The 25,762-nt window shown below is 45.0% G+C and overlaps 1 protein-coding gene across 3 annotated transcripts in view; it reads right to left on the bottom strand.

The window, feature by feature from the left end:
* Nucleotides 1-25,762, bottom strand: part of LOC126544987 (WD repeat-containing protein 26) — a 34,746-nt gene that overhangs the window by 6,117 nt on the left and 2,867 nt on the right. For 2 of the 3 annotated variants that reach the window (XM_072285028.1, XM_050192573.2), the window contains exons 3-14: nt 21,228-21,327; nt 19,636-19,692; nt 14,816-14,952; nt 13,279-13,376; nt 11,791-12,008; nt 10,128-10,238; nt 8,885-9,025; nt 8,558-8,677; nt 4,123-4,268; nt 2,592-2,670; nt 1,186-1,315; nt 281-487 (exon numbers count right to left, since the gene is read on the bottom strand). In XM_072285028.1, coding sequence (XP_072141129.1) covers nt 281-487; nt 1,186-1,315; nt 2,592-2,670; nt 4,123-4,268; nt 8,558-8,677; nt 8,885-9,025; nt 10,128-10,238; nt 11,791-12,008; nt 13,279-13,376; nt 14,816-14,952; nt 19,636-19,692; nt 21,228-21,327 — 1,544 coding nt within the window. The remainder of the gene's footprint in view (nt 1-280; nt 488-1,185; nt 1,316-2,591; nt 2,671-4,122; nt 4,269-8,557; nt 8,678-8,884; nt 9,026-10,127; nt 10,239-11,790; nt 12,009-13,278; nt 13,377-14,815; nt 14,953-19,635; nt 19,693-21,227; nt 21,328-25,762) is intronic. The other variant, XM_050192575.2, reaches the window with a different exon arrangement.

Below are 25,762 nucleotides of genomic sequence, written 5' to 3'. Positions count from 1 at the left end.
TACTCTGGTAAACAAATAAATAAAGGCGGCTTCATTTTTGCCATGGCTCTAGCCATGTTAGGCAGGCACCTTTCTTGTTGTAAACCACGACATGGTCCGACTAAGAAAACTTGTCCGACATTGTTGCACGTACAGACTGCCTCTGGTACTAACTGAGTCGATCATCGCCCCCCCCCCCCCCCCCCCCCCCACACTTCCCGTCCAGACTCTGTCCGCTCGACAGTTGGCAACCCTAGTTCAAATTACAACACAAGAGGGTGTAAAACAAATGGATGCCAACCCGACTGGGAGCTGGGTGACGCGTTGGGCAGGTTGGTGGGTACGGCAGCTGCGGGGCCCCAGACGCGGATAGTGCAGTCGTCCGAGACGCTGACCAGCATCGACGGGCAGGCCGGGTTCCAGCTGACGCAGTTCACTGACCGCGAGTGGCCCTGCAGCACGGCGATTGGCTTCTCCCACTTGACGTGCCAGATGTACACCTTGTTGTCTGCATGCGGAAGACACGGGGGAGGAAAGGACGTGATCATGCACTCTGTCAAAAAGTGCAGGACAACAAGGCTATGTTGCAGGAACAGCATCTTTCCATTACGCTTTCACTTTCGCGCACGCACTGAACACAAAACCGTGAAAAGCGATTGCCGTGTCAGTGGTTCGTTATGCCCGCTGCCCGTGCCAGACGCCCATGCCGGATGACACATCGCACAACTACACATCATGGACTGCTGTTGGTAGCACCTCATCTGTGATGCACACGGTTGGAAAATGACGTGCTGATTCCCTGGATTTTGGTGGTCGAACACCACAGATTTAGCCCAATTTGGTTTGCAAGTCTGGCAACAAGCACTGTCCTTTGGCAAAGAAGACCGTTTTCAAGGAAGCAAACATTCATAATTTTCCAACTCGAACAAAACAACAGAAATCGCATTCAACTGTCCTTTCCTCGCAACCTCGACCTTCACGCTACTCTCAAACAAGTCTTCCACTAGAATTTGCATAAAATGCGAAGTATAGAGTAGCAATATTTTTTTCTAACTCTGTTGCCTGCTAGCCTCAACTTCCATGTGGACGCTATTCACAGCCGGATGAATTGCAGATTTACTGTCGGCAGAACAGTAATCCACGGAGCCATCCGTCATGCAGATGCATTAATAGCAACGCACTGGAGACTGGCCACAGTCCACGTACCTTCACTCCCGCTGGCAACGAACGTCTGGTTGACGCCGCCAAAGCACGACCGGATGGTGTAGTAACCCTGCGTGACACCCTGGAATTTCCGCACCAGCACCTTGTCGTCCAGGTCCCACATGTGTACACCCTGCGCAGGAGGGAGCATTTCTTCACGGCGAACCTATTTCCCGTCCAATGCAGGACAAAGACCCCCGTTGTAGTACACTTGAGTGGTTCATATCGTGCTCAGATTCAGTTTGCAGCAATGCAGAGCACGCTTGAGATTGAAGCCAAAGAAATCTTGCCCCCGAGACAAACATTTAGATGCTTGCAAGTGCTGCAGAAACGAAATTACCATAATAAATGTTACTTCGTGGGACCATGACCCCAATTTTTAAACCTGGATAGTACATTGCACGCTAATCCCTATGCATCCCACAGCAAGGTGGCAAAATTTGAGTGCATTCACACAATGTACGAGTTACCTACTTTTATCACACTTGAATCGCACGGCAGCCTGGCAATAGTAATGTGCGATGTTGCAAGTCACATTCTGTGTGGTTATGCATCTTGGCCATTGGCGATCAGCCCGAGATTGTTCATACAGGCTATCCACAATTTGCCGAGTAGACCATAAATTTGATCGCTATGGCGCAAACAAGGAAGGAAGGGAACAAGGGGAGCGCTCCCTTTGTTCCCTTCCGTCCTTCCTTGTTTGCGCCATAGCAATCAAATTTATGGTCTACTCGGCAATATGAACCGACTAGCCCAGCAACATGTACTTCTGGTATCTACAATTTGCCCTGTTCTTAACGTGCGAATGAAGGCACAATGCATCGGCGGCACCCTTGCCAGCAATGCACTTTTTCAGGACAGCACACACGGTTTACAATTTTTGGAGCAGATGACCCTGCAATCGACAACCTCGCAACTCGTGACATCACACATGCCGTGCTAAAGTGGCAGTCACTGTTGGTGGGAATGACTTGAAAGTGAAAGACTTCAAATTAAAATTTCAAGTCGAAATCTGCATGGAGAGCCCAGTTTGTGCATGCGTGCAACTGGTGACTGCATGAATCGGCTACACAGTGCATTCGCCGTGCACGTGATCTTTCAGCTCGTCACGCACGTGCCAATAAGCAACCCACCATGCTTATTCGAGCAAATGTACCTCACGAACTAAAAGTAGTCTGCAAGAGCTTCTGCTGTATCGACACCGATTATTAGAACAAACATATTGGTCCCACTACTCCAAGTTAAAAAAGAAACAAAAAACAAAGAACTTGTAATGGTTTGCCAACCAATGTCGTGGCTCTCCTTCATTCTCCCTTGCCACACTGCAATTTTTGCTTGCAAACTGCCGACAGAGGAATCATTTATTGCGGAACATCATACAAACCGCCCCATGTCCCTGCCGTGCTTACCTGTGAGGAAAGGTTGAGCAAAGCAAGCCGCCCCGTGTCGTCAACCGTAAATGATATAATGGGATGTTCCTCCTGGACCCTGCACAAGATAGGAACCAGTAGGCACACTTGTCGCACACATCTTGACACACTTCTGGTCACACCTTGGCTGCAAATGTGAATAACTGGTTTAGTGAAAGGAGTTGGAAGACAGGCACTTGAGTGTTTGCTGTGGGTGCCAATAACTCGACACATGTAGAGGCTCACTTCTGTCATTGTTTTTTTAAGAACGGTTTACATCCGGCATATTCAACTGGTCACCTAGCTGCTTTTCAAGTATGCAAGACATTAAATAGTTGCTGGTGTCCTCATATCTGATGCCCTTGCAGAAAATTCATGCACGGAGTCATGTTTTGTAACCTAGAAAATAACTCGCCAAATCCTTCAAAACTCTTAATCAGTTCTACTGCAGTTTGACTTTAATGATGCTGAAGACGCAAAAAATGCGAACATCCATCTTCACTGTACAAACTTTTTGGCACCTGGAGGGGTTACCTTTTATTGCAATCAAACTATGCGGAAAGTGCAGCAATTCAAAATGACGCACATATAAATTTGAAAACAACAGCACTAGAACAGCAACCAATAGAATGACACCCTACTGTGTTGCTCAAAGCAAGTTCAGTTCAAGTATATTATCCTTGCAGTTGCTATATTTGAATGAAAAACAATACTTTTAACATCTGCGAGTCAGCCACTAAGTAGAAAAGTAATTTGTTAATAATCTAACATAACCACAGCCCAACTCAGTGGGCGCACCATGCCGCATCAACTTGCAGCCTGGCATTTTGCAGAACAATGCAGCCAGAGAGTTGTTTCTCAGAATCTTACTTAGAGGGAGAGATCTGCCTGGTGACACCGTCTATGCGAGTTTTCCAATGGGCACTGTGCCGCAGTGGGAATGTCAGGATACGGGTGCGTCCGGCTTGTCTCAAACATGGCTTGGCTAAAATGTGGCCGTGGCTGCACTAATGAAGCTTTCTTGGAATGAAATCTGGATAGAAAAGTTTTGGTTCACTTGCACTACATTTTTCAATAAAGTTTATTCTCACGTGGTACAGGCAAGCGAAATACCATTGAAACAGACGACTGAAACCGATGCACCGAAAGCGCCGACCTCGTGGTTTTTTTCCTCTAGCCTTAGCGGCCCTATGGAACTGTTCCGTGTTTTATGTGATTGCAGAGCCAAGCACAAGTTCTTATGTCCTAGTAAGCGGTGTTTTACATAACAACACTAAAGAAAAAGGTACTTAACACGTTTTAGCAGAGACTCAACTGTTGCAACAGAGGGAATGCTGCTCGCCAGACACCTCTTAAAGGTGTCCTAGCACTCCAAGAAAGGTGCCAATCCGAGAATCTCACTTCCCTGAATTCACACGCGTACATTGCCAGCACAGCGCGCCGATTGTTCCTCCAGTTTAACGATAAGAAATTCTTAACGCAGCTAACTCAACGTGCAGTGTGTCGCAGTGGAGAAGGAGGCAGTGCGTACACATTGAAATCGGTGAGATCATCAAAGACGTATCCCCGGATTCGGTGGTGGGAGTCGGCGGCCAACACCGTGCGCCCGTCCTTACGGCAGTGCAGGCCCTGTACCCGAACACCTTCCCACGAGTCCAGGACGTTGCCGTCCAGGTCCTGCACCGCAGGCGACAGACACGCCATTCAATCAACTCTTGTCGTACGAGAGGCATATCGTACGAGAGGCTTGTCATACGAGAGGCTTGTCATACGAGAGGGTTGCCATACGAGAGGTGCATGAGTTGAATGAAAATGAAAGAAGACGTGAAGTTAACGGTTTATTAGCAGTACTCTGTTGGGGCAGTACTCTGAGAATTGAGAAAGTGCTACATACAGAGAAACCCGATTATAACCAGGTTTTGTGCAATAAAAGTAATATGTCAGGTAGTACAACATAACAAACTCGCCTATAACAAATGAACTTTTGCGATGCATTCATTAGTACGGATTTGTTATATCTAATGGAGAAAAGAAGCCAGGAAGGTACTATCCGCTTAATGAAAACTGGACTAGGGGTAGCAAGGTTGTATTTTTTGCCCGTGTCTTACCGTGTTCATGAGAATCAATAAAAATGGCATTCCAAATATTCTAAATACACAAAATTGTGTACACCTTCCTCAGTCTACTTCTCTCAATACATTTACAGTACTGCCACATCACATCCACCAGGGCAGTGGACACCCTGAGTTCCATATGTACAATATCCAGTTTTGTTATAAGGAAGTTACTTTACACGAGCATCATTCACTAAACTTTGCATGCTCGATGTAGAAAATAATTAACTTTATCCAGGTTTGTTACATCTGGATTTGATTGTCTGGGTATAAAAATACAGTGCAGTCCACTTATAACGATATCGAGAAAGACGAAAAATATGATCGTTATAACCGATGATCGCTATATCTGGACTGCAGTTACCAAAAAAAAAAAATTTTAAACGCGTTTGCGCTCTTTACCTTTGCAGCTCTGAACTCGAATTCGCTACTTGCTCTAAAGAATAGATGATGTATACAGTAGGCCGTGAAAAACAAACTTTATTTCTAGCGCCAATGACCGTGTCAAGGATTAGGCGCGCCGAAATAGTCCGAAATCTGCACTTGTTTTTGCGGCAGTTTCAGCTTCACAACCGCGGTGTGCATGGATTCCAGCTGCTGCGCGAACACTGGCGGCAATCCTTTAGCATGCATAAAATCAATTAAGGAGTCGATCGACGACAGTGCACTTTGCGTGGACATCGTGGTTGGGGTCAAGGAGCCACTGTCGATCTCGTTGTCACTGTCGCTGATGCCGTTGCCATCGTCACACAACTTTGCGTCTGTCGAGACAGCACATCTTCGGCGATCGCCTCGTCGGTGACCTCATCGCAGAACGAGGCAGCACTGTCTGCAGTCAAAAACTCCTCCTTCGACACACCACCTGTGTCATCAGTAGGAACGAGCTCCCAGAGCTCGGTTATGTCAGCGAATTCCACCGGGTCGGTCTCAGCGGGTTGGGGAAGTTCGTCCTTACACACAAAGCCCGCCTTCTTGAAGCAATTGGTGATGAACCACTGGTAAAGCGCCTCTTCAACATCGGCGTACAAAGGGTCTCTAACCCCTTTTCCGCTGATCGGAATGGCCGCTGATAGCTCCTGCCTTCACAATCGCGGTGCTCCCGGTTTTCAAGATGGTTGATATCGTTAACTGAACGAGCTCATACTTCTTCACGAGGGCGCTCACCTTGAAGCCGCATCGAGAGTCCTGCAAAATATCAATCTTCGTGTCAAGCGACACAGCTTTGCGCTTTGTCGGCGCCATCTTCGAACTGGGTTGAACCGTTTGTTGCACGCTGCTTCGGTGGCGTCAGCCTGCTATCGCGAGAGAGACGCGGGACGGGCGCCACCGCGCCGCTTTGCTCGTCGCTTCTTTTTTTCTTTCTCTCTCTATCGGAGCGACTGTGGCCGATGCGCATGAAGCAGCTAGCGCCATCTTGTGGCGCGCTGCGCCAACATTGGCTGCGCCTACTCGTGCGCGGGCGGGGCGAGACGCGCTGTGCGGTAATGGCGGCAGATACGAACTTACGGAGGTAAACATCGCCTCGTCTCGACATCGTTCGTTTCAGGGAACTAAGCAACGCAATCGTTACGATTATTTGGCACGGAAAACGCCGTCCAGACTGCAAAATTTTGATCGTTATATCCGATATGCGGTGAATAACCTATCGTTATAAATGGTTTTTTTCCCCATAGACCTAATGCATAAAATGACACTCTCATGTCGACCCATCGTTATAACCGATATATCGTTATATGTGGTATCGTTATAAGTGGACTGCACTGTAGCCCCTACGAGGCTTCTGGTGAGAAGTAAAAACAATGCACTGAATCAAGCAAGCCATTGCAGGTTAAGAGACAAGAATCACAGCTGGGTTTCAAAGATGCAATATGTATAAGCATTAAAATTAAATTATGGCGTTTTACGTGCCAAGACCACTTTCTGATTATGAGGCACGCCGTAGTGGAGGACTGGAAATTTTGACCACCTGAGGTTCTTTAACGTGCACCTAAGTCTAAGTACACAGGTGTTTTCGCATTTCGCCCCCATCGAAATGCGGCCGCCGTGGCTGGGTATGTGTATAAGCATAGCAGTATGTTATTGTACACTGAAGTCACCACAACGCAGTGTGGAAACTTGTTCCTCTTGACCCTTTATTGACGAAACATAAAAATACCCAAATTTTTTTTTTATTTTTCTATCTAAATGTGCAAAACACGTGGTGAATAAGCATAATCGATGAACAGAAAAAATATTTGGCGGAAGTTTTCTCAGCAATAGTGGGGGAGACACCAAGCAGAAAACAAAGTAGACTTCACCCCAAGCCACCTATGGCTGCGTAAAAAATTTGTACAGACAGCACTCGTCATGTGTAAGCCATAGGTGCACATTTTATTTGCTTTACATCGTGCGTGACGTCAGTGCAGCCACAAACTTTGCTTCCTCATCCTTTGTTCCTGCTCCAAACCAACAAATGACACTTGCTGCCTGTCATTCCATGTAGGCCGAGGACATCTAGCCAGAAACTTCAGGCTCATTACCAAAGCTTGGCAAAGAAAAAAGAAAATTTCCTTTTGGTATGTTGCCTGTGGGCAACACTCGTCTATAAAGGGTTCATAAGAAACTAAAGAGCACCTCCAAGTTGGCTTAGTTTGCTTTAGGGAGGTAGATGAGCCCTTTAGAAGGCCAAAAATTGCAAAAACATATTTTTGAACCAGTCATATTCAATATCTACAATTCATTTCATATTAATCTGTACAAAGTTTCTCGCTTCATGGATCCAATTTACAGTCAAATGAATTTACAGTCTCTACAATGAACGCCTCTAAATTAAATGACCTATATGATAAAGGAATAATTATGTCCCACTGCTACTGTTAGCGGTTTGCTTCATGACCTTTGCAACAAAGTGACCTGTATAACGAATGATTTCGGAGACCCCAGCCGCTTGCTATACAGGCGTTTGACCATGTAGCATGCCTCTGTGGTGAATCGGAGCCAATTTCAATTTTGTCACAATGTTTTTTTACTGCCTGCCTTGGTATCTTGGCACCTGGAGCCGGCAGAATAAAAATGTTTATTTGTTTTTTCAGTGAAAGTTGTGTCTATCATAGGTGGAATAATGCTCGCAGATCGTCAAATGCTGGCTTCAACATTTAATTATTTGACTTCTTCTTGCCAATTTGTTCCCACATCACAAAAGTGAAGTTCAATTTATTATAGCGGCACTTATATTGACCACATTAAAAAAAATGCTTGCATAATTGCATTCTCTGCCTTTTGAGTTATTGGCCCACGCATTAAAACTAAATTTCAACTTCGCCGTTTTCTGACAATACAGGCCTGAAACGATGGTATGCGATTTGTGAGTATATTGAGAAATAATTAGCCTCCACAAAAATCGAAATATTTGAAATCAGCATGAAAAGCTAGACAAGTATGCATTATTTCATTAAGATTGGTGGAAAAATGTTAAAAAGACTGTTTTCAGAACCAGGCTGCCCCTTCAGGACTTCATTTGCAGTGGTTAGCTTGTACTAGATCTGTTTGTCACGTCTGTTTTTATAGACTTCACATTACACAATGTTCATATCACAGTTAGTCTTTAAAAACTGTACAAGCTCATCTTGCCAATAACTTATTTGTGGTTGAGTTAATGACCAACAGGTGTCTATAACTGCACTGTCAAAGTGGCAGAGCTTGCATGTTTCATCTCCAGATAAGACAATCGCTAGTCTTTGGCTATTGGCCCGATAAGTGATTGCATTCGTGTCAATGCTAACAGAGAAAAAAAATTGAGGTGAGAAAAATTATTCCACACAGCTTCTTTTCATTGGCCAACGTGCCAGCGTATACCAAAGAGGTGCCACTCACACATTGGTAAAACTGTCCACGGATACCGCCCGAGACAAACTTCTTTCCGTCGCGGTGCCACGCGCATGACGTGATGCTGTCTTCAGGTTGGTTGGTCATCTTCACTCGCAGCTCGCCCGACTGAAAAAAAAAAAAGAGAAGTTCCATAAACATCTGCTTTTCAGAAATGACAGCCTCATGCTCCGAGACTGTCGGGTCGTCCCGTGTTGTAATGAACTGCGGCATGCAGTTGCTGCAACGTTCAACTGGTGAAGCAAAGCAAAGCGCAGTTCAATGCAGCTGTGGAACTGGTCACCCCGTCAAGCGGGCAAAGCAGAAGGCACCCACCTGAACGTTCCACAGCCACACATCCGCACCGTCCTCAGGCCCACAAACCAGCAGCATTGTGTCGTCAGGACTCCAGGCGGCATAGGAAGCACCGTATGGATGGCCTTCCAATGTTCGCTTCAGGGAAAGGGTCAGCGTCGTCTGCATGCACGTGGATGAGAGAGGAAGTCAACACGCTAGTGATGACGTGATGGGGACTAATAGTTGGTGAAACATCAGATGCGCCGCTTCGCAGTGTAACAAAGGACGGATTGATAACAAGGCAACACAGATATGGCAATGAGCACATCACATTGATGCTTAAAACCAGCTTTTTGTTCCACTACAAAGCCATGCTTCTAGCCATTATGAGGGTCTCAATAAACAGCAGCACTCAAGAAGACACCTGCTGCATAACACAGGCTTGGAAATGGTAGCTCTAATCCCAATCCTTTTGGCACAAACACGATAATACACTGTGTGCTCATGAATAAGGTTTCAAGGCCAGGTACAATACGGTACGCTCTTAAAGGGGCACTAAAGGCAAATAATAAGTTGACGTGGACTGTTTAAATACCATTCCAGAAACCTAGCAACTCTTGTTTCGTGTCAAGAAAGGACTTATTTTACGAGAAAATTTCATCTCAAGGGTCCGAATACCTTTTTCGAAATTCAAATCTCCCACCACTCTACCGGGGGAGTGGTGACGTTGCATATGCCACCACCACTTTTTGCTGCCGTTGGTGAGTAAAACGGCGCCCGACAGACGGCGGCACCGAGCCAAGACAGAGCAGTGGATTCGGCACTGCAGCTGCTTTTTTGGTCAAGTGGCCTAGACCCTTAGGGCATCCCGCGACATCATGTGGAAGTTGAATTCTCTGCTACTTGCAGTTTGTGCGAGCCAGCAAAACCAGCGCAACACTACACGATAATGAAAGTGCTGAAACGCGGAAGCGTGGACGGCGCAGAGTCAAGTGAAAACCAAACCTAGCGAGTGCCCGAATCTTTGCCAAGGGTAATTTCAACTATTTTCTTCTAAAAATGAAACAGAACTGAATAAGTTGCATTTTATTTCGTCTTATAATACAATACAATGACGTTTTTTGATACAACCCTAACCGTAACACATAAGCTGTGACGGACAAGCGGGAAAGTGTCGCCTTCTAAGTGACATTTCTTGCAGTCTGTGATTGGACGGCTTGAGCTCAGTCAGCTTGCATATCAAAACAGTCAAATCAGAGTAGTGGGTGTGCAATGAACTCACCGGATTGACCTCCCAGATCTTGACAGTGGAGTCCTTGGATCCCGTAGCGAGAAGTTCACCGGAATGGGAGAATCGGCAGTACCACACCTCATCACAGTGGTCATTGAGAATCTGCACAGCACGCCAAGAGCAGTTCGGACAATATAACTTATTTTTTTGTCTGCTTGTTTGAAATTTTTCAACCGCAAACAGGGTCCTGTGCTTCCGTTAAAAAAACAGCACAACAAACTTTTTACAATGTTATATAAGCTGGATATCCCGTAAAGCTCTCCATTACAATAAAACGCTTTCGTCTACAAACACCCATTTCTACATTCATGAGCAAAATCGAAAGAAATACCCATCTGGCTTTCAAGCTTTGAATGAACCACAACTGGCTGCCTTGATGCTTGAGGCACCCTCTAATGGCAGCATTCTGAAGGACAGGTTCCAGAAGGTTATCGCTGTGCCTAGTACATCAGTGCCTAGTACAATATAGTAGAGGTCTTAGAACCTCTAAGCACTTATGCTAAGCCAAGCAGTACACAAGTCGGAGAAAATGACAAAATGACAGTAGATTTTCAGAGGAAACAGGATACGACAGTTCAACTGTATTCTGAAAACTCTGGGTGAAGACTGCTGAAGTAAACATTCTAACAGTGGCTCACTTTCGCGGGAGAAATAGTTCACAAATGGCAATCGTTAAACACACTCTGCGACACAATTTCGAAAAGCGTAAAATACCTAGTGTTAAATTATGATGACATTGAGTAGGCCTCGGTGCAAAATGTCACTTTTACAAGTGAATGCTTCAAGAAAAGCTCGCAAAAGCAGATGTTTTTTTATAATGAAACTATACAAAAGATCGCCACCATTACTGCTCCTTGAAAATGATGCGGAACCCGAAATTTCAAGATCCAGCATGACCTCAGAGATCAGGAGGCGCACGCCACAGACCGAATGTCTTGGAGGCTGTGTTCAGAGACCTGTGTGATTTACATTGACCCCCAGGTGCTCATCTCAGTTCAGCAAATTGTGTTTGAGGAACCTCAAAAGGGGTTTTACGTAAGGGTTTGTTTGGTAAGGTGATATTTAAAAGCCGTTAGCTAAAACAATTAGACAATAGGTGGTGTTCAAAACATGACTGCCATAACGCACTTTCGGCTCTTGCAATCACTTCTGGTGCTTGCAGTATGCAAAAGTATGGCCTTCAAAGTTGGCTTCTATTGTGCTTGAGATCTATTGCTAAAGGCTGTCATATGACCACCACAGACCTTTTTCATAATTTCCAAGTGTGCTTACAGTGCTCTACAGTGAACATTTGCCCAATAGATGGCAGCACCAGTCATCATGCAAATGAAGGCGAAGTGCTAGCTGCCCATGCTGGGTCTTGTCTCTTGCTCGGGGTTTCACCACTTCAGCAACGTCTACATTTTTCATGTGACAATACAAGCAAACTCTGCTTGTACACGCTGTTTGCAAAAAATGACCATGCCACCATGAGCTGGGCAAACTTCCTCGCAGGGAAGCTAGCCTCACAATCACGTAAAAGGTCTACTTATTACTGGCCCTGCAGCTTTGCACCAAGATTGCTTCAAGAGTACTCGCTTACAGACAGCTTGGGCAAAGTGAAATTTCAATGCAGCTGGCCTCGCACAGCCGCCGCGCCAACGCCTTCCGTTACCTGAATGGTGCGGCAGGGAAACTGCTCCCGGGAGCAGACGTGGTCGGTGAGGAGGCAGCAGTTGTCGTCCAAAATGAAGGACGGGTCGCTGCGGAGGTGCGTGGGCTCGTTGTGGTACGTGCAGCGGTCCCGCTGCAGCTCCACCGCCTGGCCCAACAGCGCCCGCAGGCGCCGTGGAGGGAGCATCACGTTCGCCGGCAGAAAACCTGCGCACACACCCGCACGGGAAAGGACTTTTGAGGCGAGACAGGCATGCAAGTCTGCAGCCGGCGGGCTGGACTGGCAGACAACTTTCTGTGGCGTCGGAGAGAAAATTACGAAGCCAAAGCGCATGTGCGACAGCGCCCCTGGAACATAGTCCCACACTCTCATTCGCATTTAAGCCAAGTGCAACGAAACAGAGCATCCTGCATGAAAAAGCGTTGTTCGAAATATGAGCGGATACGTGACGAAAGGCTTGCAAATGCAGACATGTGCGATACTGAAACTAAAAATAAAATGCTGCCGCAATACCCCCAACAAAAGTGACACGCAGCTAAGAATAAACGGCTCCTCGGCACGAACTCGGAGATAAGCCACTGCCTGTGGCTTGCCACAGTGCACTGAAATATCTCGGAGGCGACATGCTGGGACTTGCGTCATATCCACCAACCACCAGGTGCCCGCGTCATCTGCCTACGTGCTATTTAAGGGCTGCTAATAAGAAAATTAAGACACTTACCAGCCCCGCAGCTATGCCAAGATTGCTTCAACAGTATATATACTACTCACTCATAACCAATTCAGCCAAAGTTACATTTCACTGCAGTTAACCTTTAAACTGAGTTATGAGAAACACAGACTGTCTTTTTACTACAGCACTTATCTTAACATAACAGATAAAATATGCTGCTGCATCAGTAATGTTGAATTTTATTTTCACGCTACGCCCCTCCATGTTTTGGCAAATTCAAAACCATCGCAAGTAGCAAGCCACGCCGAGTCTGTACGTGCTCCTAGAAACAGACACCGAAAAGTGCTGTCAGACTCTGCCGGACTACTTGGCATAGTAAAACATTTGCAGAGGCTCTGCCCCTGTAACTTCTCCTTCAGTGCCACAGAAAGTATTCCGCAGCTGTAGCTTGAACGAGCACAAAGTTATCCCAGAATACAGGTGCCTGTGGCTCCAGGTTGCCCTCCATATAGAATCGACTGCCGTGACATAGAATGTGTAGTCAAAAGACAAAAAAAATGATGAAGGTAGTGTCAGTGGCTGCATGTCAAGAAACTCCACATTAGTTTTCAAGCATGGCCTCTGTACAGCTGGCATCAAAAGTTTACGGACAGCAGAATCTCAGAAATGTCAAAAAACAGATCACTGACATATGTTTACCAGTTCTTCAGCAGCTGCAACAAATCCACGGCTTTTCATAATTACAAGATTGCCACGCCAAACAAGAAAGCATAGATGCAGTGCACAAAGACGCAAAAGAAGGGATTTAAACTCACTCTGGAGTTTCTCCATGAGCTTCTGCCGCGACGTGTGGGTCTTGCCTTCCCAGTTGGACATGGACCGAAGCTCTTCCGCGCTGCCACACATCATGTAGCTGCGCACAGAGGCAGAGCAGGAATTACACGAATGAACAAAATTTCCTGTGCATTATTTACTGCATTTATTTTCAAAGCTTTTTATGTAGAAGTTTTACTACAACGGCGGCGGCTGCGTATGGCATGACTGCCCGGGCCCTATGTTGAAAGCGATATGCGATGAGTTCAGAGTCAAGGTGCACAGAGGGCTAATAGCTTCGTGTGCGCTCCGTTCTTGCCGCTTCGTTTGCGTTGAAGCGAGAGGCAGCATGACAGTAAATTCGCATGCTGCTGCTGCCCCGCTTCCTCATTTCAGCGTTTTGACAGAAAGTTGCCATGGTCATCGAGTGAGATGTGTTCCATATTTGCTTGTGCGGGCGTGACACCATGCTTGTTAATTTAGTTCGTACGCGAATGTTTACAAGTTTATACAGCCGATGAAAGTAATATCCGTACTTCGTATAGCAGTCTACTAATTTGCTGTCGCAATCGATGCTTTGCCTTTGAGGCGAAACTTCTACTTCTTTTTATTTTATTTTTAATTTATTTTGTATTCTTTCTGTAGAGATTGCTGTTGGTTCACCCTGCGCTCGACTACGATCTTGAGCCATCTTCTCGGCCTTTAACTTTTCACTTTTGCAAGATTTTGCACGACTCGGCACCAGATATGTCGGCGTTGTCGGCCTCGGCGTTTCTGGTGCTATGCCCAGCTCGCTATCTGTGCAATGCCAGGAACACTGTCGGATGCATAGGTCGACGAGTCCTACGCAGTCTTCCAAAAGTGATAGCAGTAACTCTAAAATTTATCGTTCAAAATTACCGCCCCTGTGTGCTAGGTACCTGTTGCCAATGAAGTGCAAGTGGTGATGACACATCGCTTTAATTATGAAAGCACATTAAAAAAAATTCGTCTACAAAGGTAAACCCTGCCTTCTTTTTTTTCTGATCGTAAACGTGGGGTGCATGCTTTATTTTTCTTCTATGAATCGGGGGCATGTCACATTCAGGTGCACTTTTATTTTCTTACAGTGAGCCCGCGAAGATTGCGTGCACGTTAGATTTGGGGGTGCATAGAAATGGGTACTAAATACGGTAAGTATGAAGAATGAAAGAAAGACATCCGCAGACAAATGGTGTAATGCCACGTGTCATGCGCAAAGCACCATTCATCAAAAACTATCCTGCGTACCCTCTATTGCCCTCTGCACGTCCTTTGTAATGGCACTTGACACAGATAGCATGAAAAGGCCACAAAAAGTAGACCCCAAGCAATCGCGAAGCCAAAATTCTTGTCGCTGAGGGGCCACAAAAGTAATTAGCTGCAAAGTGTGCAAAATTTTGCAGCACTGGCCTAGAGGATGAGGGTTTTGAACACACACAGGGCTGCCTGCCACTCGTAAGCAGAACTGGTTGAGCACATGAAAAAAACAAAACTGCCCGTCCTTGCTTGGTTTTTCACCTGGAGAGCTCATGGACTCGCTCCGTGTTGTGCCGGAGTGGGGAGAGTCCATGGCGGAGACACTGGAGCGCCTCGAGCAACCGTCCTTCCTCCAGGTACTCCAGGTACTTCTGCTCCAGCACCAGGAACAGCATCTCCTGCGACAGCATTGAGAGGGCGAGCAGACGGTTAACCCCTTTCTGGGCTATATCTTGTAATTGGAGTGAAAATGAAAAGCTGAATGACAAAGAACAGGCAACATTTTAGAGCGCGGCTCTCAGGTGCCTATTCCAGCGGCGAGCGTTGTACCTTGTAACCGAGCAAACGAGCCCAGCAAAAGATGAGAGCGAATGCGGAGAGCAGCAGGTGATGAAATACGGTGACAGCGAAGATAGTGTGAGGAGGAAATCGGACGAGGAGGGTATGGCTAGAGCGCGAGAAGAAAAGCGTAGTGCCGTGCAACACAGACTATAGCGACAAGAGTTGCACATGTCGTTAGGGTGCCTTGGTAAGCTCAGTTGCCTTCACTCTATTGGTGACGGCACGTGCATTGAGGCACTCTACACCTTGTCTGTTCACCAAAGCACTGCATGAGCAGAAGTCTGTCTGCAGTTACTGCTGTGAATCACGCCCATGCATCAGCCACCCACTGCCTCTCGCAATCTCCCGATTAGTGAGGCAGTTGCTCCCCACTTCGCTCCGTTTGGAATGTGCCGCATGAGACAGGTTGTCCGTGCCACCCAATATATTGCAAAATGAAAACACTTATAGAGCTGCGCTCGAATTTTTCATTAGGCAGTATCGTAATCGTCGGTGAATTTTCTTGGCAATGTACGGAAGACTTTTCTCATGAGTTGCCAACAACACTGGGCACTGGAGAAGGCAGCATATGGTTCTTCGGAATCCTTAATTCACAATCATGACGGTATGATCCATGGCTACAAATTATTAGAAGAGACCGTTATCGTGCGACTTAAGGCACCAGTTTTGGCAGGAGGCTCCAAGAATGTGGTGCTGAAGCACTAGGTCCACATGACATGACACATGCGCATTCTCAAAATATGAAGAACCGTGTTTACCAATAGCAAAAAGTAAAAAAACTATCTAATTATATATGCTAACAATAAGATTTCGGAGATTTCTCTTTCCATTTGTATTTCTCTGTGTCCAATAATTCTTATAAAGCGTTACGATTTCTACAAGAATCATTGGACAAGAGAGGGTTAACACAGGCAATGCGATTTTTCACTTGGGTTTGTTAAGCACCGTCTGCATGCAGTAGGCAACAAGCAATATTCCAGCTTCACGCACTGTTTTCCAATAAAATTAGTTCTTGAATGGTGCTGTAGCATGGCACTGTAGAATGGCGTGTATGCAACACCTTTCAACTTTTAGTTGTGACTAAGTTTTTGCCTTTCTCCTGTGTTTCCTTTTTTTTTCTGATATTTCTTTGTGTGTTAAATATGCTGTGCGGAGTTTTAAGGCGAAAGCTCTAAGTGGCTAGTTGTGCGATGGCCTTGAAAGAAATGTGGCATCTACTCGAGTGGTACAAGTAAAAACCATGCGACCTTCTCCGAGCGAGCGGTGGGTGGAGAGGGGAACAAGCTGTGCACGTAGACAGAATAAAAATCAGGTGTCGCGTCGCTGACGTCACGTGGCACCAGCGGTTGTGCCGACAGCTGACTGCGAAGCGAGAGAGACGACGATGGGGGACGCTCGCCTGAGGTATAGCAAATTGCACGGTAGGCCCCGGAAGTATGCTGACATGCAAAGTGCCGAGAGCGAGGTGTTTGACCGCGAGTGCAGCTTTGCCGTGCTGAGAGGACGCAAGGTAATTTTGTTGGGCTTGTGTTACACATTTGTAACACTTACTGGTGACAAGCATGCTGCACCTTCGGGTACTGCATTAAATGCTCGCATGTGTCGCTGAGGAGGTCGACCTAAAGCGCCACACATGTACTTCACACTGTGGCTCGTCATGCCTTGCAAGAAGTCTCACCCCTCCGATCGTATAGCTTAATGCATTACCAAGTGTGCAGCAGGCTTTTGCCTTCGTGTATTTACAGGAGTAGAACATGCCGCTGAACTTTTATTTATTGCATTTGCATCATTTGCATCATTACTCATGCCACCTTTCTTATCTTTGCTACATAGTCAAGAACTCCGCAAAAGCTCATCTGGTCAGGTAGCATATGAAAGGAGCTTATGTTTTTGTCATCTTTGCTAAAATTTTTTGCAGCCTATTGCAAGCACGCATTTCTAAATCTGCTTCATTTTTTTTAATGTTGAATGTTCAGTGATCACTTGTGATAATGAAGGTGTACCTCTGTAAAGTACTCCTCTCCAAGAATGCCCTCAGGGTGAACACAGAAACAATGAATTAATGAATGAATTAATTAATTAATGCTTAACTAAGATAGCAGACCTCAGACTATAACTACACTCCGTCTCACCAAGTCCGTGCAGTGCAGTGAAAACTAGGGCACGTGTTACCCACTTGGTAATGACAGCCGACTTGTGTTCCAGATAAGAGAGGAGCCCACTGTACACCCCTAATCCTTCAATGAAACTTGCATTCAGTCAGCGCTGCCTGGAGGCCAGTCAGAGGCAGACAATGGAGGAGCCCGTCATCTTCTGGTTCTCATTTATGGTTGGCTTATGCAACCTATAGCTCTCCCTGCATTGCACAGTGTCGGCGAGCCAAAGTAAAGAAGAAAGGTTTCGACACGCACTGACTGGTGCCACCATCCCTACCACCATCTGTTTGTTGAAACACCACGATTTCGGGGCGAGTCTTGTCTCGTCTCTGAATAAAATTAAAATTAAATTATGGGGTTTTACGTGCCAAAACTACAATCCGATTATGAGGCACGTGTAGTGAGGGACTCCGGAATAACTTGGACCACCTGGGGTTCCTTAGCATGCACCTAAATCTAAGTACACCGGTGTTTGGACCATGGAGGAAGGAAAAAGGGAGCAAAATGTCAAGCAGCTAGCCTCACTCCTCCAACTCTGTTCTTTCTTTCCTTCAAAGCCCATCTGCGCATTGACTCTTGGGAAATAGGCCCTACACGGTTGCCAGATCTTTCAAGGCATCATTTCGTTCATGCAGCTCTTCACACCCCGTTGTAAAGATCGACCCTTGCCATCCATCTCCCTGCTCTACCCTCCGCTATACTTTCCGCACACCCGGTGGCTAGGAATTACAACTTATCTGTCACATGCTCAGGACCTATTTCCAATGAGCCTCTCCTTTACATCTTTTTATGAGTAGGCTTCAAAGTTGTCATGTGACGGTCCCTCCTAGTCCATCTCCTTCCTTTGTGGTTTCAACAGTGCTGCGAGTGGGAAGTTGGCCATATCAGTTAAGGCAAGCTAGATGTGTGACATAGTTTCGTTACAGAATTTTGCACATTCCCTGTCCCCGCCTCGGGCCACTAGTGAGTACAGAAGAATGACTCCACACTAACAATGGTAAAGATAACAGATAATTCTGCAGCAATAATAGTACTGTGTAAGCTTTTTCTGAGAAACCTACATTGGGTTTTCTTTGTAGCTTCTTGCTGCTCTCGAGTGGATGACAATTTCCCCTTTCATAATACTACTGCCACCACCTTGCAGATATCGCTAAAAACTGATCTGCCAATCTGAGCTACTGCAGTTGGCTGTCTTACGAGATGCAAGTACTTACGATGCTGGACATATTTCATTAAGCAACTGCAAGCTTTAAGCCAAGAAAGGAGGTGGAAGGGTTAATTTGCTTTATTGCTATATTTTCGTCATGTAAAGGGTCGGTATAATGAAGAGATTCCTTCCACACAATTCTTTGGCAATTTTGTCATCCACTCTTCATAGCTGGCTGACCAGGCTGATAAGGCAGGCGGAGTGCCACTCCGACAACTGGCAGCCCAAAAAGGAATGGCATTGGCATAGAATCGTTATGTTATTCCTGCCCTGGTACCTTTGATTTATGTGTGCCCTTTCTTTACAACACTACAGCGCCTAAGTGCGTGCACTGAGAAAATGGTGATGCAGAATCAAGTTTAACTGGCAATGGAGGTGATACTACCTGAGGATTACAATATCACAGGACAGTGAACAACCAGTGTTCAAAGGCTGTTGATGGTGAGATTGCACAAGTACTGCTGTGGGAGGCCTTGTGCGCATCTCATGCATAAGAATGTTTGCAAGTCTGGTGCAATTAGGCAATAATACACTTCGACTGTGCTTTCAACTACTTGGATAAAAAATATACTGTCTTATATTTGCAGACAACATGGGTTCACACAGTTTACCAAAGGGTCATAGAGTTGAATAGTGAATCAGGTTAGCATGAGCACAAATACATGCGAAGAACACACATGAACACATTGGAGTGCGCGACGCTGGGCTACGATGCCGGTGTGATGCCAGAACGCAAGAAGACAAAAAACCGAGTATTTGCCACGCATGTCAAAGGAGATGAAAGGCAAACAAACATCCTTCATGTCCAGTTCCATTGCAATGTAAATACTTGGTTTTCAAGAACAATGTACCAACGAGCTTAAACTCGTCGCCTTCACGTGCATATTTCACAAGCAAGAGCTACCACAGCTTGAAGCCACAAGACAACAGTGCACTTTGACCGCTCTTGCACAACTAGCTCGTTGTCTTGGATACTTTCAAGCAGCTACAGTCACATTTTTTACCGATTCGGGAGAGTAACAGCACAATATACACGAGACAGGCACACGTATAGAACCTATGGGAAACTGTTCAGGAGAGTACCAGCACAAGATACATGAGACAAACACATGCGTAGAACCTACGAGAAACTTAAGAACAACTGCCCTCGTACTCACCACATATGCTTGGGGTGATTCAAGTAGCACCTTCAGTTCACTGAGATCGGCCTCCGCCTGAAACACGCAAAGGGGTCAAAACATTGCTACTGTGAGCACCATAAAAATTCACTGCAGTACCTCTTTTCACTAAGCTTATGATGCACCCAGTAAAGAGTGAAAGTATTTACCATAAAAATTTAATAAACATACACGTAAGCATATCATAAATTGTCACACGCTAAGTGAAGCAACAGTACCAGCAGCCAGACACTAAAAAGGCCAGACACGAAGGGACGGTTCTCCAGCTGGCGCGGAATCTTTGACTTCGCCGTCTTCTTCGCCGTTTTTGCTGGACACGCAATGATGACTGTTTGCTGGCTCAAAACACCAGGTGGAAATATTAATACAATGCTCCCCACAATAAGCAGCGCACGCCTTACCAGGTGGCTAACTGCACCTAAAGAAGCATCCAACTCCCTCTTTGAAAACCAAAAAAAAAAAAGAAAAACGGTGCATGCACATTATGACAAAACGGCGCAGATGATGGGGCGTGCGAAAAGCGGACACGTCATGTGTGACAGTACAGTGAGAAAACAGCAAGTGATAGCTTTTTAAATGATTGACATGGTTTGACATTTGACATGGTTTTCAAGCTGCAAAGAACTATACTTCAAAAAGCAAGTATAAAGACACAACAGACAAGGCACCCTTGGTGGTCCTTTCTTCATTCTTCGTTCTTTCATCATATTTCTTCATGCCTTGGAAACTATGTTAAGAGTGAACAATTCAACCAATAGCAAATTCTCCTGAACTAAATGATATCTTTGTTCAATACAAACCATACCAAGGTCGATATAATGAATAAATTCCCTTTACTCTATTTCTTTCTTATCATCGAGCATTTGTAAACAGCCAATCTCAGTGCCAACATTAAGTGGGACAATGCTAAGACTATTGACAAAGCATGAAAAGGAAAAGCAGTGGAATATTCCAAGAGTTCGATGGAAACTCATCTGGTCAGGACTACAACTATGCCTACATCAATGAAACTGGCAAGATCTCAAGAAAACTGAAATAACACAGGCGTGACGATAACAAAACCATCATCTGTCCACCACACTTGCCAAAGCATGCACTCAAGTGCAATTATGTCTGACTGGGACAATGCATCAGTGATCACTAAAGAAAGAAACATGACGAAGAGGTAATCAGAGGCAAGCGACACCCAATACCACAAACTGAACCGGACGAATGGCACCTTGCCCCGAGTTTATTCCAGATTATTGTAATTCACGTGTCTGCTGCACCTAGCGTCTACTACTGCTTTGCAAACAAGGAACCTGTATAGGTCCTGAAACATCAATTAACCTTTGACATTGTCAGTGAATACAGAATCTGCATTTATTCTAGCCGTAGAATAGAAACCGTTACTTTACCCTGACCCTAGAGATTTACAAATGCTGACAATATAAGTACAATGCCAACCAGTCCAAAATTTTAAAAAACAATTCATTTTTTTTTTCTAGTTGATACGCACTCCTTGCACACCGTATTATGTACAACTGAAGCGTGGACACTTCTGTGCAACAGAAGCTCGAAAGAGCTCCCACCTTCGCCCAGTCTCCCTCCAGGACGTGCGTCTGGAATTTCGCAGCAGCGGGATGGTCCAAGCCACAGCCAGACTCCTGGATGAGCTGTTCTGCTGTCCGGCTGCATATAAAAGACAAGCATGCCACAGGGTGCGGTGTCACTGGTTTTCCATCCAACGTAACTTGCTTCAACATCCTACGCATCACATATTTATAGAATGTCCAGTAGTCCAGTGTTCAGTAGATCTTGGCAAAACCACGGTTAGTTAAGAGGACAATAAAATGGAGTTTCTCAATGCCATAGTTGTCACAAAGGATATCAGTTATAGTACTCCTCTGCTGGCCAATTGTCAGCTATAGCTGGAAGTGCACAATTATATGCATTTCTTTTTTTCTGTTATCATATGGGTTAGCCCTTTGTGAACGAGGATAAGGAAACTAGAAAGGATTGACTGATTGGTTCCAAAATTATAAATCAACAGAAGGGCTATGAGAGATACAGTGGATGGCTCCAGAATTATTCCGAGTTTAACATTCACCCGAATCTTGATACACAGGCACTATAGCTACTTTCTCTCCCCATTGAAATGCTGCCATCGTGGTTGGGATTCGAACCCACGAGCTCACGGTTAGCAGCAGAACACTATAGCCAATGAACAACTGTGATGGATAAACTGGAAAAGCATGACAAGGTTAGGAGAGGGAAATAAAATATTAATACTAGGGACAGGGCTGAGAAGATGTCCTCCTATTTGTCACTCAAGCGATAGGAGTGTAATCTATTGAAATACAGATTTAACAGTGCCTTCTCCATTTCCAGTCTCCTTTATCAGAAATATCAACCATTACGAACACTGACCCTGGGCAGCTTTACCCTACTGTATCCACTGTTCTGTAATGAACCCACTTCAGAAGGAGTGTCGACTCGGTGAATTGATAAGGCATCATTGTTAAAAAAAAGAAAAGATGAATAAGAATGGGACATAAGCAAAGGACAACAACACAAGTGATTAGCGATGAGTTTCATTTTACTTAGTGATAAAGAGTTAGACACTTTTACAACCCTAAGTTGTTTGTTAATCAATGCTGCACTTACACGCGAGTATTTTCCCTTTTTTTTTTTCTCGAGTTCTAATGCTTTGTGTCTCCATAAGATCAAACTGTGCGTAAAAACTTGTGTCATTGTCCCTGTCCCATCGGCGTACTATTTGTTTGCCAAAACAATTTCAGTACAAAGGCCTTCCTTCCACAAACGTTCAAATCTAGATTGTAGGATAATTGACTCTGACATAATATTGCGAAACATTTTATTTTAACAAAAGCAACAGCTTCGTTTTATTTGAAATGTCTTCAGTATACACAGGGAAAGAAAACAAACACAACTGCAGATTAAGCTAAACGATATGAAATTCTAAAACTTGATGTGCCAAGACTACAATATGATTGTGAGGTATGCCAGTAGTGGGCGACTCCGAATTAATTTTGGCGACCTGAAGTACTTCAAAATGCACCTACTGCACAGTGCAAGGGCGCTTTTGCATTTCACCCCCATAGAAATGCGGCCGCCACGGTGGGGATTTGATCTCACACCCTCGGGCTTCAGTACAATGCCAAACCCACTACACCACCAAGACAGGTGTGGATTGCACTGCCTCGGTCAAGTTTCCATTGCATCATCGCTGGTATCAGCTTAGTTTACTAGTGCACTAGCTTCAGAATTGCCCCACTTTCCGAGGCCAGAAACCAACCGACCACATGTGCCAAATCCCAGAAAAGATAGCACAGAAAGCTTCATTCAAATGAAGACATGATGCGCTTGCAGCCATGTATTCATTGCAGTAAGGATATTTAGGTACTGTGTTGCTTATCTGTGTAATTTCATATAGAATAGAGCCACCCATGGGCACATCTGTAGGGATGGCTGTTTGGTGTGTGAGCATTAGGCAGTACAGCAGCAGCAGAAGCCACAGTAAGCAGAGTATGGGAGGGCCCGCAAAGAAAGCTTCTTTTTAACAGCAGTGCATGAGCATTGCAATGTCCACGATGCAATCTCTGAAATTTATGTCAGTCGTAGCAGCGGGCTTGAGCACGCAGCAGGCGTCCTGCAACTTTCCTAGTGGCTGCAACATTCAAAAGTTGTCTCGGGGCTCTTCATGCATGGGTCAGACTTCACGCGCCATTCTTATTCATCTCTACACTCGTTAGTGCTCACGACCCTTGTCAATCTTCCCAAAATGTTGTTAACTCACATGTAGACAAATCTGCCATTCCTTGAGAGTGTGGTATTCCAATGTATGCTGGCTTGCATCTTCATCAGAATCTTGACTATAGTGATTGGTTTTAATGGTTGCTCTCACTGCCATGTATGCCTCTAAGCTTCCCCAAAAATTCGTTTTTTCTGTTAGTTTTGGATCCCCTAGTATACTTAACATATAAAGAATGCAATTAACTCATAAACTTATCTTAGGGAAGCTCATTATATTAAGGTTTAGTGATCATGACCGTGAAATGAAGTACTAAACAAAGATCAACAAGTGCCAATTTTTTTTCTCTCAACAGTGGCATTGTCGAGCATGCTGACCCAAGAACATCTTGTAAATGAAGATGGGTTCTATTCATTGCTGTAACACACACGCACAGTGGGGTAATCTAGAAAGACTTTCAAAAGCCAGAACTGGCAAGTTGTGCAATGAATGATGGATGTGAGCTGCTTGATAATTGTTATAAATGAATGAAATCATTACAAAAAAAAATTATTCCCTTGTGCTATCCTTATCTTGAATGTCTCCTGGCCTCTGTAGAAAAGACAAGCTGCCATGATTACTCCTTTTAATCTCATCTCTTGATGACACAGATCATTCACTATCATTGAAATGCTGCTCCCAGAGCTGAGTGTTTTCACCTTTATCTTTCAAAAGATAGATACTTTGATCAATATATATGTGTATCTTTCATCTGCAGGGGGGTATGAGTATCTAAAAAGTTCTCCAGCTAGTTTTTTCAACTGTTAACATACCAGTGTGCCAGCTTTCTTTCTTACATGTAGAAAGCAGAACACGACACCACTGCCTGCTTGATTTATTAGCTCAGAGACGCTATTAATACACTCAGGATGCTTTTTAGGGCAAAGACATTATCAAAGATAAGTCATGATATTTACCAATCATTGCGCTGCAAGTTTGTGCATTTGAACGCGATGTTACAATCTTGAAGTGACAAGCAGTGATATGTTAAGTACAGTAACGAACACAACAGAATATGAGTCACTGAAGTTTTTGCAGACAGTCACTGTATTCTTTGCGGGAAAGTACCTTCGGCTTTCATAAATAAGTTATGGGGTTTTACGTGCCTAAAGCACGATTTGATTACAAGTACACAATCTAAGTACACAGATGTTTTCGTATTTCACCATCATAGAAATGTGGCCGCCGTGGCCGGGATTAGATCCCGCGACCTCATGCTTAGCAGCCCAACGCCATAGCCAATGAGCAACAACAATGGGTTTCAGCTTCTATAAGCATCATAATTTCATCACTTGCAGTAAAACATTTGAGCAAAATTTTTATGCTCCAGAACTCGAGAGTTGCACTGAATCTGTGATTCTTCCACACTGTGAAAATTCCAATTTACAAAACTTTTGACTATCCTTTGACATGTCACGCAGACGTTGGAACACTGACCACTCCAATTAAAACTGAACAGCCAATCGGCTAACTTTTGGAATTGGAAAAGCTTTGGATATAGGGTACTCAAAGTTATAGATGCTGTCAAATGGTCATATAAATTAAAGAACTCCGAAAAAAGGGCACATAAGAACTCTGCAATTGGAACTGGAGTACTACGAGGCCTCAGGTAACTCCCTAGAATAAATTCCTAGAAGTAGAGGTCCCTAAGTCAGGGTGCACTACCGCACAAGAACCCAATGCCTGCATATGCTGGTTCTAAAACTGCATCTGCTTTAGCAAAAATAGCAAATTTTAATTAAGCATTATAGTGAAGACTTTAGCTTCCTAGAAACAGCTTCGCATGATGGGTGCCTCTCGTTCCCGGCGAGGCACCCATCAGCGCACCTTGGCACCTTATCAGCAACGTTCAGGGGCAACATCACAAGGCCAATGTGCTCGGGTCCTTTCTTTTTTTAACACGCGTCGCCCTGCTCACTTCCGGATATCCGCTCATGATGAAAGAGGTCGCGCCACATACTACAACAAAACAGACGGCGTTTGTATCATGCATCCGCACTAGAGCCACCTAGGGGGCCTGAAGAAAAAAAAAAAAACCCTCCTTGATAGCCGCGGCTTGTTATCTACTGCAGCACTGCCATTGTGAAAGTTAGCGGAAGAGTACTGGCAGTACTGTAAACATTGGCCAACCCTCAACCACTCACTTCAAGTTCATAACAAAAAAAAAAAAACGCTAATAAAACGCCAAATTCAGCTACTGCGCGAAAAAATAAGGTAACGCAAAGTCGATACTAATACCGATAAATTTTCGATCATTTGCTTAACCTAACCTCACGTCTGTCTGCAACAGACGATCCGCTAGCACGAATGGCG

The sequence above is a fragment of the Dermacentor andersoni genome, chromosome 10 (genome assembly GCF_023375885.2).
Source record: "Dermacentor andersoni chromosome 10, qqDerAnde1_hic_scaffold, whole genome shotgun sequence".
Taxonomy (NCBI): Eukaryota; Metazoa; Arthropoda; class Arachnida; order Ixodida; family Ixodidae; genus Dermacentor; species Dermacentor andersoni.
The sequence above is the reverse complement of the archived record's forward strand: the minus strand, read 5'-3'. Positions and strand labels throughout refer to the sequence as shown.